The sequence below is a fragment of the Podarcis muralis genome, chromosome 14, assembly GCF_964188315.1.
Source record: "Podarcis muralis chromosome 14, rPodMur119.hap1.1, whole genome shotgun sequence".
Taxonomy (NCBI): domain Eukaryota; kingdom Metazoa; phylum Chordata; class Lepidosauria; order Squamata; family Lacertidae; genus Podarcis; species Podarcis muralis.
Genome location: NC_135668.1, coordinates 40399944 through 40417237, shown reverse-complemented (window position 1 = coordinate 40417237; position 17294 = coordinate 40399944). Strand labels below are relative to the sequence as shown.

Sequence of the window (17294 nt, the reverse complement as noted above, 5' to 3'; positions counted from 1 at the left end):
TGATTAACATTCACGAGTGTGAAGTCACATGAAATCAGATCTGTGCCTATTTTTTCATCACTGTTGCATTATTCAACTTTATGTAGAGAAATTGCCGCAGAAACAAAGTTTATTAAAGAAATAAGCATCCTGAGTAATTTGACAAGCTAATTGGTTGCATCACAAGAACAGTTCGCTTTCATGGCTATCAGCTGTAAAGCCAAGTGGTTTCTGTCTGAATATTACGCTAATAGGCTGGCGTTTCTCTTCTGAGTGTAATAGAAAATATGTCAGATTACTGAGGGCTCCTGCTGAGCACACGGCTCACATTAATATTAATAAAGTTTTGAGATTGTTTGATCAAAATGTGTGATTTTAATAGAATGATCAGATTTCCTTCAGAGCTGTAGTTTCTTCAAACAGCTATGGGAATTTAGGTTCTGCTTTGATTGGAAATCATTTATGTCTCCCACCTCTGCATAAGAAAAGTTCTCTTCTCCCCCTCTTCACATCTGATCGCTTTATCTTAGAAACTGGATCATGCTGGATATTGCAGCATGCTGCAGTGGAGATTCCAAAAATGCTACTAGGACTAGTAGATTTTTATTTAGACAAAAACAATCACATTGAAAAGAAAGAGAATTGCTGACTCAATAGAAACGAGCGATTCAAATGTGCCAAGCTTGCCCTGTCCTGAAGCCTTGTGGTCCCTTTCGACGAGACCTGCTTCAACAGAGATAAATAGGGGTTTCCAAAAGCTGTGGAAAGCTACAGTAACATTCCACATGTTTTGACAGAGACTGTCAACTGAAATAGCACAGTTAGTGACAGAGCAATGACAGGGAAGACATGCTCAGAATAACAGCAGACCCCAGAGCAGCCGTCCCACCCCCCGCAACTTGCTGGCTTCCAGATGCCTCAGCTTACAAACCTCGTGACTATTGGCCACGTTGGCTGGCGCTGGTAGCAGTTGTCACCCAATAGCAAAAAATAGTAAAAAAAAGGTAAAGGACCCCTGGGTGGTTAAGTCCAGTCAAAGGTGACTACGGGGTTGCGGCACTCATCTTGCTTTCAGGCAGAGGGAGCCGGCGTTCGTCCACAGACAGCTCTCCGGGTCATGTGGCCAGCATGACTAAACCGCTTCTGGCGCAACGGAACACCGTGACAGAAGCCAGAGCGCATGGAAATGCTGTTTACCTTCCTGCCGCAGTGCAATTTATTTGTTGCATTGGCGTGCTTTCGAACTGCTAGGTTGGCAGGAGCTGGGACAGAGCTATGGGAGCTCACTCCATTGCGGGGATTCGAACCGCCAACCTTCCGATCGGCAAGCCCAAGAGGATCAATGGTTTAGACCACAGCGCCACCCATGTCCCCTGCCCAATAGCATCTCCAGGGCATCAGGTTGGGGAAAGATGATAGAGAAGAATAAGGCATTGTACGGCTGGTCAGGTCAGAACTTTGCTCTGTCCAGCTCAATAATGTCAACCTGATTGGCCGCAGCTCTCCAAGGTCCATCTGTAGCTTCCTACCTGGAAGTGCCAGAAATTGAACTGAGGGTCTTTTGCATGCAAACATGTTGTCTGCCACCAAGCAAGCACCTTTAACTATAGGCTTTGCTATGAGAAAGATTTTCTCCTGTTTCACCGTAGCTTCTGCTCCAACCTGTGAACCCTTAGGGCAGGAGTGGGGAACCAGGTATTGCTAGACTGCAGTTCCCATCATTCCTGTCCATTGGCCGTGCTTGTTGGGGCTGATGGGAGTTGTAGTTTAGCAACATCTGAAGGGCCACAGGTTCTCCACAGCTTTCTCTAGGGAGATGGTGGTGCTATGAAGACAAGATATCACCGCTGCTTGTTATTATGGTGTGTTTATTACAATTTATGTTCCTTCCTCCAACAAGCTCGGGCTGTGTATATGGTCCTTGCTTTTTACTTTGTCCACACTGTGAAATAAGCTATGCTGAAAGCGGGAGAGAGTGCACATTTGTCTCAGAGTTTTGTGTTCTCTTGTTTTCAAAGAAATTTCATGTGAGCCCTAGTTTTAGACATTTTTAGAGCGCTGACGAAATCTGGTGAAAGAGAGCAGAGATCAGTCCTTGAGATTCTTGTGGTATCCCTGATTTATTATCGTGCTGGTTCAAAGATTTTCTTCAATTGACTGGTGTTTTATCTTTGAAGCAGGGGTTTTCAAAATCTTGCCTGAAGCACAAGTAATCAGCTGCTACGGTACAGTAGCAATATTGTGACATGTGGCTATGATGGGACAGGAAACTCCGGGCCCTTCAGATGTTACTGGGCTGCAACTCCAGTGGTCAGGAATGATGGGAATTGTAGTCCCACCAATATCTGGAGGACCAGGCTCCCCACAGGATAAACCAGGGTCAGAATGAATGGTTGCTAGCCACAATGGCTACATTTTTCCTCCACTGTCAGTGCCTCTGAATACCAGTTGCTGAGAATCCCAGGTGGGAAGCGTGCTGTTGCGTTCAGACCCTGTTTGCGGGTTTCCTATAAGCATCTGGCCACTGTGAGAACAGGATGCTGGACTAGACAGGGCTTTGGTCTGATCCAGTAGGCTGTTCTCGTGATCAGAAAGACTCACATGTGGCCTAGAGCAAAAACAAATTCTGAGTTTGAAAATAGCCTTCTGTGATGGTCTGGGATTCGGACTCGGAGGCTGAACCTGAGGAATCCCAGCCTGCACAGGAGTCCCCGCTTCCAGAACCAGCTGAGCCGGGGCTGGGGCTTGAGCCTGAAGGGTCCTCACCCGTGCTGGATCCTCAGGTGCAGGCACCAGCTGAGTCTGCTCTGGCCCCTGAGGTGATGGAGGACCCATTGCCTGCAGGTGCTCCACTCTCAGCCCCGTCAGGGGAAGAGGAGGTTGCCTCTGGGTCCGGTAACCCTCCAGCCACTCCTGAGCTGCAGAGGCTCAGGGCAGAGAGGCGGAGGGAACTAAGTTCCCGCAGGAGGAGTGCTCGCCTCCAGGCCAGGAGAGGGGAGTCACTTGTGGGCCGGGGCCGCCCTATGCCTCGGGGCAGATAAAAGCCAGCCGCCAGCCCCAGTACCAGGTTGCGGGAGCAGCATTGTTGGTAGCCTGTTCCTGCCTGCACCCTGTCCTGCTCTTCTGCCAGAGTTCCTGACCTCACCCAACTCCCTGCCTTGGACCCACCCCACTTCAGCTTTGACAGACAGCCTCCATACTGCACCCTCGACCTCGGACTAGACTCGGACCTCGCTGCACGGTTAACCCTTGAGACCAGCACACCTTCCTTTTCTTCTTTTCAAATGTTCACAATCCGCATACAGTACATGAATTTCAGAAGTGGGTGCCTGCTTTACACGTCCATGCCTGATTTTGAATTCTGAGGAAAGATTGGCCTTCCTTATGGTCTAACAGGCACGATCATTTAATGCACCGTTAATAATAATGTTTCTCCATATGGTTTTATATTGATTAAATAATCTTCCTAGCTACTTTCATAGGTTCAGGGTAGAACCATCATCCTGGGACTGTTATTCAGGCGGCAACTCGGGTGTGAATACATAATGCTCTAATTGTTAGCGTGGAATAAGTACACGCTTGATCTTATCTGAACAAGCTAGCACGGAGTAATTAACTAGGTTATCTTTAATTAAATCCAATGAGGCTGTGAAGTTACCCCCGTAACAGAATTAAGTAGAACAGAAAAGCATAATGCAAATAGAAATGAATAATAATAATAATAATAATAAAAGGTTGGTGTCAAGGGAACACTGCAGCCTGGTCTGCATGGCATAGAATTGTAGAGTTAGAAGGGACCCAAAGAGGCATCTAGTCCAACCTCATGCGAAGCAGGAATCACAGCCCAGGAGCCCATGATCGACAGCCATCCAACCTCTGTTTTAAACCCCTACCCCTTTAAGTAGAGTCCACCACCTTCTGAGATGAGTTAATGAGTAAGTTCCAGCAAAGAGCCATTGTAGCATCAACTTCTTCAATTCAGCTGTCTGCTTTCAGGGGGTAGGGACCACACACAGGAATGAGCCAATAATAATAATAATAATAATAATAATAATAATAATAATAATAATAATAATAATAATATCATCTTTATTGTCATTGCCCCCTCTCGGGGACAACGAAATTACTTGGCTGCTCCATCCACCCAGGTAGGGCACTCCACACAAAATCAAAACAACTATAAAAACACTAATTAAAACAATACAGTATAATACAGCAAGGAAGATTAGATGACTTTCAAAGTCCAGGCTTCCCATTCAGGGCCGAGATCGCTCTGGAGAAGAAGCTATTCTTAGGAATGCAAGATGCTGTCTTATACTGAGTCAGGCCACTGGCCTGCATTGCCTGCACTGACTGACAGTGGCCCTCCGGGGTTTCAAACAGCATCCTCTTGGATTGTTGTTGTTGTTTAGTAATTTAGTCATGTCCGACTCTTTGTGACCCCATGGACCAGAGCATGCCAGGTACTCCTGTCTTCCACTGTCTCCCGCAGTTTGGTTAAACTCATGCTGGTAGCTTCGAGAACACTGTCCAACCATCTTGTCCTCTGTCGTCCCCTTCTCCTTGTGCCCTCCATCTTTCCCAGCATCAGGGTCTTTTCCAGGGAGTCTTCTCTTCTCATGAGGTGGCCAAAGTATTGGAGCCTCAGCTTCAATCTGTCCTTCCAGTGAGCACTCAGGGCTGATTTCCTTAAGAATGGATAGGTTTGATCTTCTTGCAGTCCATGGGACTCTCAAGAGTCTCCTCCAGCACCATAATTCAAAAGCATCAATTCTTCGGCGATCAGCCTTCTTGGATATCTATCTGGAAATGCTGGGGATTGAACTTGGGACCTTCTGGACGTGAAGCAGACACTCTGCTCCTGCGCTATGGTCCTCCTCCTTTTGAGGACCACGTGGATGTGCAGGATGCCAGGCAGGAAGGGCCACAGCTCAGTGATAGAGTGTCTGCCTTGCACACAGGAAATCCTGGGTTCAATCCCTGACATTTCCAGGTAAGGTTGGGAGAAACTCCTACCTGAAGCCCCGAAGAGGCATCTTCTGGTTGGTGTAGACAGTACTGAGCTGGATGGACGCAGTAGTCTGACTTGATATAAGGCAGTTTCTACATTCTTCTGCACTTTGTGACTGTCGAGGAAAGAGCTCAGCCAGAAGCCCTGGTTTGGATGGTATACAGTGGTGCCTCGCAAGACGAAAAGAATCCATTCCGCGAGTCTCTTCGTCTTGCGGTATTTTCGTCTTGCGAAGCAAGCCCATTAGCGGCTTAGCGGCTTAGCACTATTAGCGGCTTAGCGGCTTAGCGCTATTAGCGGCTTAGCGGGCTTAGCGGATCAGCTGATAAGCGGCTTAGCGGATCAGCTGATAAGCGGCTTAGCGATCAGCTGTTAAGCGGCTTAGCGGCTTAGCGGATCAGCTGATAAGCGGCTTAGCGGCTTGGGGGAAAGGGAGGGAAAGGGAAAAAACCCTGCAGGAACTCGCAAGACATTTTCGTCTTGCGAAGCAAGCCCATAGGAAATTCGTTTTGCGAAGCACCTCCAAAACGGAAAACCCTTTCTAGCGGGTTTTCCGTCTTGCGAGGCATTCGTCTTGCGGGGCACCACTGTACAATATTGGCTCATCTTTGTGCAGTAGCAAAAAAGGAAACGGGAGGGCTGTGAGCACCTCTCCAGAAAACTTGCACATTCTCACTAAGCCATAGTACGGTTTATTGCGTTATATGGGAGCCTGGCCACTGTGTGCAGAATGTACTTACAGTATATTTGCTGCCCACTAACGTCGTTTCTTTTGTTGACAGTATAAAAACGAAGTGGCTTTCAAAAATAAATAAATGGCATTGCTTGTTTTCCAGGTGGCGGAGATGCACGGGGAACTGATAGAATTCAATGAGAGGCTGCACCGCGCTTTGATGGCTAAAGAAGCTCTTGTGACTCAGATGAGACAGGAACTCATTGATTTGAGAGGACCGGTAGGTTTTTTAAAAGAATATAATACCCATAGTCATCTTGATCTGTTTATCCAGACTGGAGTCCTAGAAAGGGCCTTTGAAGCTGAACATTGGAAGGTTCAGGATAGACCAAAGAATGTACTGCTAAACTGGAGGCAGTGGTGGCCACAAATTTGGGTGGTTTTCAAAATGGGTTTAGACAAATTCCTGGAGGATGAAGCTGGTAATGGCTGCTATCCATCCCAGCTGTGTTCTTGCTTCCAGCATGTCTCTGAATACCAGTTGCTGTGAATTGCAAATGGAGAGGGTGCTGTTGTGCTCAAGTCCTGCTTCCATTGTGAAAAGAGAATAATGGAGTAGATGGGCCATTGGATATTTTCATTAGAGATTCTTGAACAGAGGTTGGAAGGACCCACGTACCTACGGGACCACCTCTCCTGGTATGCCCCGTGGAGGACCTTAAGGTCCACAAATGACAACACTTTGGAGGCCCCAAGTCGCAAGGTGGTTAGATTGGTCTCAACTAGGGCCAGGGCCTTTTCAGTACTGGCCCCAATGTGGTGGAACGCTCTGTCACAAGAGACAGAGCTGTTCCGCCTGGCCTTTGGTTTGGACTCAGTCTGACCCTTATGTTTCCCTCCCCTTATGGTTTTGAACTATGGGCTACTATTAAAATGAGGCTGCATTTTAAATTGTATTTTAATCCGTTGGTTTTTTTTAAAAAAAAATCTCCCCCCCCCCCCTCTTATTATGTTTTTATTGTGATTTTACAGGTGGGGTATAAATAAATTTATTACTACTATCATCATCATCATCATCATCATCATCATTATTATTATTATTATGATCTGTCATGGATTCTTTAGCTGTATTTCCTGCATTGCAGGGGTTTTGACTAGATGACTCTTGGGCGTCCCTTCCAGCTTCACAGTTCTATAAAAATATTTATAAATGCACAGATGCTCAAATGTGAGGCTTTTATATCTATATCTATATCTATATCTATATCTATATCTATATCTATCTATATCTATTTCTTTGAACATTTGGCTTTATTTATCCAAGTAGAGGATAAGACATTTTGAAACAGGTTAAAGATAAAGTAATCTGTGTCTAACAGATAATGTTGTATAAGCAGCTGTTAAAACAAGCATTTGCTACCAGTTCCCAAATTTCTCGGCAAGGGCAGGAAAGGGGGAGGTGGAAAAATTAAAATAGCAGTGAGACACGTGGGTGTGGGAGGCTTTGATAACCACAGACAGCTTTCTCTTTCTAGGAATTTTTTCTGTCTTCTCACTGGGGAACACAAATATATTTCGCTGGTGTTAATCTGGCGAGTGTGGCAGGAAAATCTATTGAGCTGCCAGTTTTATTTACACCCGTAAGAATGCAAATGCCCTGTACGCAAAGGAGACTGGGCAGCTGTGCTCATTCTTCTACAGTGAGTAATCTACAACACATCCGCGGTGATTAGAGTTCACAAAATTAGATTCCAAAATGCAGTCCATCCTACTTTGGCTAACACAAAACTTGAGATGGTCTGATCTGGTTTTGAGAAAAGGAAGAATATCAAAACTCGAATGGCCCAAGGCAAGCAAGAAATTGAAAACTGCCACAGGCAACTAATACGGTTGCTTTAAAAAGCAAAGGTAATCAGGTTGGTCCATAAGGGGTAGCGGGGCAGCCCTTCAAAATCCATAGCTGGGCAATAATTTTATTGGAAACAGCCAGCATATCATAGGATATTGGCAATCTTCCTTGTTCTCCAGAACTCTTCATCAGGCACAACTTGGTAACTGTAGGACCAGGTCTTCAGCCTCTGCTCCAATACGGAGATTGTAGACATAACAAATCTTTGGTTGTTGTTGTTTAGTTGTGTCCGACTCTTTGTGACCCCATGGACCAGAGCACGCCAGGCACTCCTGTCTTCCACTGCCTCCTGCAGTTTGTTCAAACTTCTAGAACACTGTCCAACCATCTCGTCCTCTGCCGTCCCCTTCTCCTTGTGCCCTCAATTTTTCCCAACATTGGGGTCTTTTCCAGGGAGTCTTCTCTTCTCAGGAGGTGGCCAAAGTATTGGAGCCTCAGCTTCAGGATCTGTCCTTCCAGTGAGCACTCAGGGCTGATTTCCTTCAGAATGGATAGGTTTGATCTTCTTGCAGTCTTTGCTTTGCTTTGATCAAGAGTCTCCTCCAGCGCCCTAATTCAAAAGCATCAATTCTTTGGCGATCAGCCTTCTTTATGGTCCAGCTCTCACCTCTAAACATCACTACTGGGAAAACCATAGCTTTAACTACACAGACTCTTTGGTAGTTGCTGCAGTTGTGAAGTTTGCTCATGCAAGATGTAGTGATGGCCACCAACCAGGGTGGTTTTAGAAAAGTATTGGGCAAATCTATGGCGGATTTAGGCTATCAGTGGCTATTTTCCACTGCCATTGTTAGAGGCAGTATGTCTCTGAATGATCATTGCTGGGGATTTTAAGGATTGAGAAGGCTACAGAGCTCAGGTCCTGTTTGCTGGCTTCCCATAGGCATCTGTTTGGCCATTGTGAGAACAGGATGCTGGAATAGACGGGGAGTTGCCCTTACCCAGCAAGGCTCTTTTGGGAGTCTAAGGCACCCGAAAGCTTATGCAGTGGTACCTCAGGTTACATACGCTTCAGGTTACATACACTTCAGGTTACAGACTCTGCTGACCCAGAAATAGTACCTCGGGTTAAGAACTTTGCTTCAGGATGAGAACAGAAATCGTGCTCTGGCGGCGCAGCAGCAGCAGGAGACCCCATTAGCTAAAGTGGTACCTCAGGTTAAGAACAGTTTCAGGTTAAGTACAGACCTCTGGAACAAATTAAGTACTTAACCCGGTACCACTGTAACTAGAAAATGGGTAGGCAAACTAAGGCCTGGGGGCCGGATCTGGCCCAATCGCCTTCTAAATCTGGCCCGCGGACGGTCTAGGAATCAGCGTGTTTTTACATGAGTAGAATGTGTCCTTTTATTTAAAATGCATCTCTGGGCTATTTGTGGGGCATTGGAATTCATTCATTTCCCCCCCAAAAATATAATCTGGCCCCCCACAAGGTCTGAGGAACAGTGGACCGGCCCCCTGCTGAAAAAGTTTAAGGACCTCTGACCTGGAATAAACTTAAGGTAAAGGTACCCCTGCCCGTACGGGCCAGTCTTGACAGACTCTAGGGTTGTGCGCTCATCTCACTCTAGAAGCCGGGAGCCAGCGCTGTCCGCAGACACCTTCGGGTCACGTGGCCAGCGTGACGAAGCTACTCTGGCGAGCCAGAGCCGCACACGGAAACGCCGTTTACCTTCCTGCTAGTAAGCAGTCCCTATTTATCTACTTGTACCCGGGGGTGCTTTCGAACTGCTAGGTTGGCAGGCGCTGGGACTGAGCAGCGGGAGCGCACCCCGCCGCGGGGATTCGAACCGCCGACCATGCGATCGGCAAGTCCTAGGCGCTGAGGTTTTACCCACAGCGCCACCCGCGTCCCAGAATAAACTTAGTTGGTCTCTAAGGTGCTACTGGACTATTTTTTATTTCGGCCACACACCTAGGTTTCCAAAATGAAGAAGCAACAGTTGCTAGACTGGAGAGGTGTGTCGTCTGGGGAGAGGAGGAGATGGTTTGAGGAAAGTGGTGAGGGTCCAGCAGATTCATGGGGTTTCATAAACAGTGTGCGAAATGCAAGCACTCCTACAGAATGGAACAGCAGGATAAAGAGGGTCTTAGGAAAGCCACCTGTAAAAATAGGTAACTTTGGCCATGCCAGAACTTAACTTTGAAGGGTATTCTTTATTCATTCATTAATTTTGTGGAAAATGCATTTTCAAAGAAATGGGTCCCCCACTGGCATAGAAAGATATAGTAGTGGTAAATTTTCCGTTACAGAAAACGCCCAGCGCTATATGGACGCTGTCTTCCTTCCTTCATTTTCATTGCCATCATCTGTGTTAAGCAATGGGACATTTCTGCCTGATTTCTTGATGTAGTTGCAAACTGATCTCCCACCATTTGGTAGGTTTGTAAATTTAGTCAGAATGTCTTCAAGAGGAGAACTAGTGTTTGGGGGGGGGGGGGATGGATATCATTATAAATAAGATTATGATGGATGACAAGGAGACGGTGTCCTTTGCAACAGACTCCTGTCCTTTTGAAGCCATATAAAATAATTAGGTGGCAGAATTCTTTATTATGTGCTTCACAAATACATTGGCATGGACTAGAGTTTAATTGCGGTACTGCTAACTATAAATTTTGGAACGAAATCTTAAGGGCAAGTTAAACTTAATGGTACATCCAATGGTGGATTTTGTAAGTAGAATAGCTCTGTTTAATTTCGTCGCAGTCTAGCTGAACATTGGGCATCAAATTTGCTTACTGAGTGTACTTTGACCCTCAGTCTCGCTTGTGAAATATCATTTCTTGACTGTCAGCAAGTAGGGAAACCTAGACTGCAGGTAAAACAAACAAATTGTGCGATCAGGAGAAATTCGGCAAATACTATGCAGGTTGCTTAGTTACTACTCAAAAATGCCATCCTTTTCTAACCGTGTGTTAGAACTAATATAATCATTAATAAATGCAAGGTATTAGAAAAAAACATTGTAGAAATTATTATTAAATATGCAACTATATTATTATTATTATTATTATTATTATTATTATTATTATTATTAGCCACCTTTCAGGATACAAATCCTTCTGAAGTGGCATACACGTAAAATCAAAATACATGAATAAACATGATCTACATATAAGTATCCATCAGGATCCCTCCTACTGGGCAGCTGGTGGTAGATGGCATGTTGGGGGTGGAAGGGAGGTAGGGGGCAATTGGCTGAAGTAGGAAGAGGGATTGTGAGGGATTGTGAGTCTGTGTTCCCTTGCCTTCTGTTCTCTCTGCTTAGTGTGGTCATTATATAAACCAGGGGTCACAAACCCTTTTTGGGGGGGGCTTTGGGCATGTTTTGATTTTTGAGCAAGTGTCATGGATACCGTCTTCTCTGGTCACTTCTCTGCCGTTCCCCTAAATTAGCCCCCCCAAAAAAAAGCCAGAAGAAGAGAGTATTTGGGTGTGCATAAACAGGTACAGGTTTCACCTGCATCCAGTGGAATTAATCTGAGCTTTGAAGAGACCATAGATATGAAAGAGGAAGCGTGAAAGAGCGCTGGACTTCCAACTTCCCCCTTCAGCTCTTTGCCCTTTTCAAGGGAGGGCCAAGGATTCCCCATACCTGGGACACAAGGACCTGTCTCAGGACCAAGCTAGATAATACGTTAGTATATTTCTGTGCCATTTAATGCAAGCAATTTCATTTCACATAAATTGCCAGCGGGAGCTCTCTGACCCAGCTTGGGATCCCCTACTATTGGGTGGGGGCGAGGGGGGCTGTAATCTTTTGTCTCCCACAGTGGTCCCAATTGGGAACTTATCACCGACATTTGCAATTTTGCTTAGGGGGGGAAGGGACGCGGGTGGCGCTGTGGGTAAAAGCCTCAGGTAAAAGCCTAGGGCTTGCCGATCGAAAGGTCGGCGGTTCGAATCCCCACGGCAGGGTGCGCTCCCGTTGTTCGGTCCCAGCGCCTGCCAACCTAGCAGTTCGAAAGCACCTTCGGGTGCAAGTAGATAAATAGGGACCGCTTACTGGCGGGAAGGTAAACGGCGTTTCCGTGTGCGGCTCTGGCTCGCCAGAGCAGCGATGTCACACTGGCCACGTTACCCGGAAGTGTCTCCGGACAGCGCTGGCCCCCGGCCTCTTGAGTGAGATGGGCACACAACCCCAGAGTCTGTCAAGACTGGCCCGTACGGGCAGGGGTACCTTTACCTTTACCTTAGGGGGGGAAAGACCCTCTGTTGAAGCAAATGAGAATTTCCCTCCAACGCAAACAGCGTATAATACACGGACCCATTTAGGCCAGTACTGTCTACTTCAGTGATGGCCAAACTTGGCCCTCCAGCTGTTTTGGGACTACAATTCCCATCATCCCTGACCACTGGTCCTGTTAGCTAGGGATGATGGGCGTTGTAGTCCCAAAACAGCTGGAGGGCCAAGTTTGGCCATCACTGGTCTACTTTGACTGCTGGTCGTTCTTGAGGGTGTTGGTCTAGCTCTGCGGCTTCATTCTATATGTGTAGTTGCCAGTGATAGGTCTGTTACCTGTTTTGTGCACTTAAAGCATGTGCTCTGATGCTCTCCATTTCCCCCCTGCGCCCCTCCCCGTTGCAAAATGTCTTTAAAGCATCAGATGATAAATGCCAAAAGTCTCCAGCTGAAATAATGTTGTTTAATCACTTCATTCCTCCTAGTCATCGAAGTACCCTTAGCTTCAAATGCATTTTTAAAGATGTCCAGCTTTGGAGAAATGTGGAATAATAAGCACTCTCCATCAATACAACATATTTAAGCTATTCATAGCTGAAGGGAAGGGAATGTAAAGTGTTAGATTCCCTCTGTCCCTTTATATTCATCATGGAGTCAAGCAACTAGATATTAAAAAATCTGGTTCAGTTTCCAGGTTGTGCTAGAGCTTTAAATATAGAAAAGCGGTAATATAAATGAAAAGTACTAGGAACACTCTTTTATGAAGGGGGGGGGGGAATAGCAGTTTTGCTATCTATCTAGTGTGGTTTTGCCTCCTCTTAGCATATTTGTACTCACTTTTTCTACCCAGACTTTCTTTTTGAAAGACCAACTCTAAACTAAATGCCCGTGTTTAATACTGCCTCTGAATTCCTAGGCCATAATGATGTGAAGTGTTTGCGAGTTATTCTGCGTCAGCTGGTGCAAAATGAAGGGGATATATTGAAATGTGTATGCAAGATGTATTTCTGTTGTAAGTAACCTGGTACTTAATTGCTGCTGATTAATCACCCTTCAAGAAAATTGAGTATAATTTGCTGCAAAGAGGTCTTTAAGTGATTTCTGCGCAACAGTTGCAGGGAAACTTTTGGACCATTCAAAACTAGTGCTAAGCTTAAAGACACACACGGATCTTTCCCTTTCCTAGGTAGAGAACGGAGTTTGTTCTTCCTCCCAGTGAGCCTCACTCCCTTTTCTTTCAACTTTTTTCTTCTTCTGCTTCTCCACTTTCTGTGTTGTTGTTTTTAAAATTATTCTGTCCCCTGCTGGACCACAATGGTGTTGTAAGACATGAATCGGTGGCAGAGAGGTACAGTGGTTAGAATTTCAGAACTAGGACTTGGGAGACCGTGGTTCAGATTCCCACTCAGCCACGATTCTGACTGACCCGAGTGACAGTTTAAACTTTTTAAGAATCGTGACTGTTAAAATAGGAGTATAGGAGTATGCAATAAGAGTATAGCATCTAGATCAAGGGAAGTAATAGTGCCACTGTATTCTGCTCTGGTCAGACCTCACCTGGAGTACTGTGTCCAGTTCTGGGCACCACAGTTCAAGAAGGACACTGACAAACTGGAACGTGTCCAGAGGAGGGCAACCAAAATGGTCAAAGGCCTGGAAACGATGCCTTATGAGGAACGGCTAAGGGAGCTGGGCATGTTTAGCCTGGAGAAGAGAAGAGGAGGTTAAGGGGTGATATGATAGCCATGTTCAAATATATAAAAGGATGTCATATAGAGGAGGGAGAAAGGTTGTTTTCTGCTGCTCCAGAGAAGCGGACACGGAGCAATGGATCCAAACTACAAGAAAGAAGATTCCACCTAAACATTAGGAAGAACTTCCTGACAGTAAGAGCTGTTTGACAGTGGAATTTGCTGCCAAGGAGTGTGGTGGAGTCTCCTTCTTTGGAGGTCTTTAAGCAGAGGCTTGACAACCATATGTCAGGAGTGCTCTGATGGTGTTTCCTGCTTGGCAGGGGGTTGGACTCGATGGCCCTTGTGGTCTATTCCAACTCCATGATTCTATGAAAAGCATTCTTAAAGCAGTTACACTTAAAAGCTTCCTCTCACCAACATTGTCAGAAACAGTGTCTTTCAGCCATCAAGTGCCTAGCTAATGTTTCCAATTTCCACTTGGAAGTCAATACAGTGGTACCTCGGTTTGAGAACAGTCCTGTTTATGAATGATTCGGTTTACGAACTCTGCAAAACCGGAAGTAGTGTTCCGGTTTGCGAACCTTACCTTGGTCTACAAACGGAAACTGAACGGTGGAAGGGCACCGGCAGTGGGAGGTCTCATTAGGGAAAGTGCTCCTCATTTTAAGAATGGATTCGGTTTAAGAATGGACCTCAGGAACAGATTAAGTTCGTAAACAGAGGTACCACTGTAATGAAGGAGACAGATGCACCTCGCCATGGTTGGCATCTCACATATGTTGCCATTCATTTGATTTTGAATTGATTTTAAAATGAATTGATTTTAGAATGCTGTGTTACTTTTATTGTTGTTAGCCGCTCTGAGCCCGGCTTCAGTTGGGGAGGGTAGGATATAAATAAAAAAATATTATTATTATATGGGGAACTTCCACTGAGAAGCTTCTATCATGATGGGTCAATAGCATCCTAGCTGCTCCCAGAGGTGGCATCACCAATTGAGGCCTCACCTGCCGGTTTTAGGGGCCGAGAGGATTAATATTGGAGGTTTCCTCTTTTAAAAGCTGCATAATAACATTTGCATCATCTTCCAAGAAAGCAGGGTAGCTTTGGCAATGAAATGGCTAAGTGGGAGAGAGGTGATGTCCCCAGTTTGTGTGGGGCCTTGGAGAGGCATGAACAGTCTATGTGGCTTTAGGTAAGCTGCCATCCCTCAGCCCCAGGGCTCCTTCCCAGCCAGTCTGCATTAGGAAGTTAATGACTTGCCTTTGTAAGTATTCATAGGGCAAGGTTTCCCAAACTTGGGTGTCCAGCTGTTGTTGGACTACAACTCCCATCACCCCTAGCTAGCAGGACCAGTGGTCAGGGATGATGGGAACTGTAGTCCAAAAACAGCTGGAAACCCAAGTTTGAGAAAGCCTTCTTAGGGTATGTTCTCTGAATACTGTTCAACATGCTATATGAATGCTGGTTTATGATAATAAAGAATTGGTAAAATATTCTGAACAATACCTTTATAATCTCATAGCAAATGGGTGTTGATCAGTAGATTGTTGTTCAGCGCTGTTCACCTGCATCACTGCAGTTTTTCAAGGCAGAAATTTTGTTCACTGTGATTTTTGGCCCCTTTCCATGGTTGCCGCACAACACAGAGGAAAATATGTACATCTAAAATCACATTGCATTAGCATAATGACTTAGGCTTCCTCCAGAACTCTTGCAAATGACTTCCTCATTGAAGTCAGGAAAGGTGCATTGAAAGTGAGTCTGTATGCGCGGTGAAGATCTTACCGTGAGTTATTTCTCCCTGTTGTTCCTTTGTGATTGCTGCTACTTACGAATGTACCCCTGCGGGGCTGAAATTGAGGTACAATAATGGGAATCGGGACGTTAGTTTTCAATGGATGACTTTAATGTCCAATTGCATCTGCAGCAGATGTGCTAGGGGTCTCGGTTGACGATGATGATCCCATCTGGTGTTTCTGCCACCAAGCCCATGCTGAATTAATCAGCAAACGGTATATTACCATTCAGCCTTAATATTAGACCCATTCTTCCTGGAGAAGCTCCACCACACACACACCCCTGATGTAGGTTCAGTCACAACTGTTACTGCCAGGTAGCACACTTTCTGGATGGGTTGGTAGTGCTGTTTTTCATGCACTTGCCACAGGACATCAGTGGCAGAAATCCCAGAGAGCTGGGGATAGGTTTTTAAAATCATGCCCCCCACCCATTTAAGGTCAGCTGCAGTGATCATTCAGTTTGCAACTTAAGGGTTAATGTTAAAGCCAACCAGCCAAGAGAGAGATGGGTGGAGGTGTTGCTTAGTAACCGGTCAGAGGGGCATGATGTTCAGGGAGGGAATACTCTACCCTCATTGGCTGTTGAGTTCTGAGGGAGTTTTCTTCTGCGTTTAGTTGTATATATCTTCCTGAAACGAACAAGGCCTGACCTAAGAAAGACACAACCCCTCCATTCCGTGTATGTAATATTTCAGTCTTGGCCACAGTAGCCATCCCTATTACATGTCATCCATAGGGGCTTAGTGGAGGGTCAGATTGGACCACAAGGAAGGGGGGCGGGAATGTTTGACAACTTGCTGTGGAAGATTGTGCTCTTAGAGCTGCATTAGCGCCAATCACAATTATCTAAATGTCTCTTGCAAAGGTTAGATGCTTCATGAATAATTCCTTCAGCTCCCTAACCTGAAACTCCTCTAGGTAAAATAATCAGCGACTTTTGATGGCAGAGATAATGGGGGCATAATTACATCAGAAGGTACTGCATTTTAAAGGACACCGATTTAAAGGTCGCCTGGTGCTAGAGTTACTGATGTCCAAAATGCAGCGGTGTGGTGCTTGCTTTGAAGGTTGTTATTGTGCATGCTAAAAAATCTAGGCACTTTCTTTTTCTTTTTTTTAAAAAAAAATCTGATTCTAAAAATCAGAAGGATAATTAAGCATCAACTCATATAGAATATGGTGCTTATTTCTTAGGTAACTGTGCTTGGAATTTGTCAGAAGAGTTAATTAGATGTGAGGACGTGTCTCCCGAATTGGCATCCCACGAGAGGAATATCTCTCCCCCCCCCCCCAGTATACAAATTTAAATTGTTTTATCAAAACCCAATTTCTTTAATCAGGTAACATCACTAGTGCAAATGTGTTAATTGAGGTTCTTCAGAAAGCTTTCTCCTTGCAGGAAAAGAAAGAAAGAAACTGAGTTAAAAGGCTACCCAGTCAGGAAGACAGATTGCAGTGAACCCCGTCTAGTGATAAAACGGATGTGAGACCTTTAAGACCATGTGATTTATTAGTTTTATTTTTTTATGTTTGTATCCTCTGGGTGATGTACATGGAGTTCTTCACAACAGCCCTGTCCAGTGATAGGTTAGGTAAGAGGTGAGAAACTTTATTTAAGCATCTGTCTTCCATTACTTTATGTATATAAAGTTTAAAGTGGTATGAGAATTGTCAGGGAACTGACATCAGAGCAGAAAGGAGGGGCAAGGCTCCCAGATTCTGCCGGAGAGGGGACAAGTAAGGGAAGAGCAAGAACGTCCTCTGGGGAAAGAAATTCAGGTGACACCAGGAAGAAGGGAGAGGTAGAGAGCACTTCGGAGGGGAGGCTCCGAGACTCTTCCAGTGAAGTCAGTGAGCAGAGTGGAGGACCACCGCTGGGCACGCCCACTCTGCGCAGGAGGCTTCCGCGCAGGGAGGCGCGCAGGAGGTTGTCCGTTAAGGAACTTTTATGTTGGAGAAAGTTTAAGCGCCGCCCACTGACGGATACTAGCAGTGACTGAGCCAGCCGCGCAAGAGGGCTGCTCAGCCAGGGGAAAAAC

General features: G+C 45.6%; 1 protein-coding gene across 5 annotated transcripts in view; it reads left to right on the top strand.

Moving 5' to 3' along the window:
• The window catches only part of SNX29 (sorting nexin 29), a 205153-nt gene that overhangs the window by 91250 nt on the left and 96609 nt on the right, over positions 1–17294 (top strand). For all 5 annotated transcript variants that reach the window (XM_028705264.2, XM_028705266.2, XM_077918489.1 and 2 more), the window contains one exon: positions 5827–5943. In XM_028705264.2, the coding sequence (XP_028561097.2) occupies positions 5827–5943 (117 nt within the window). The remainder of the gene's footprint in view (positions 1–5826; positions 5944–17294) is intronic.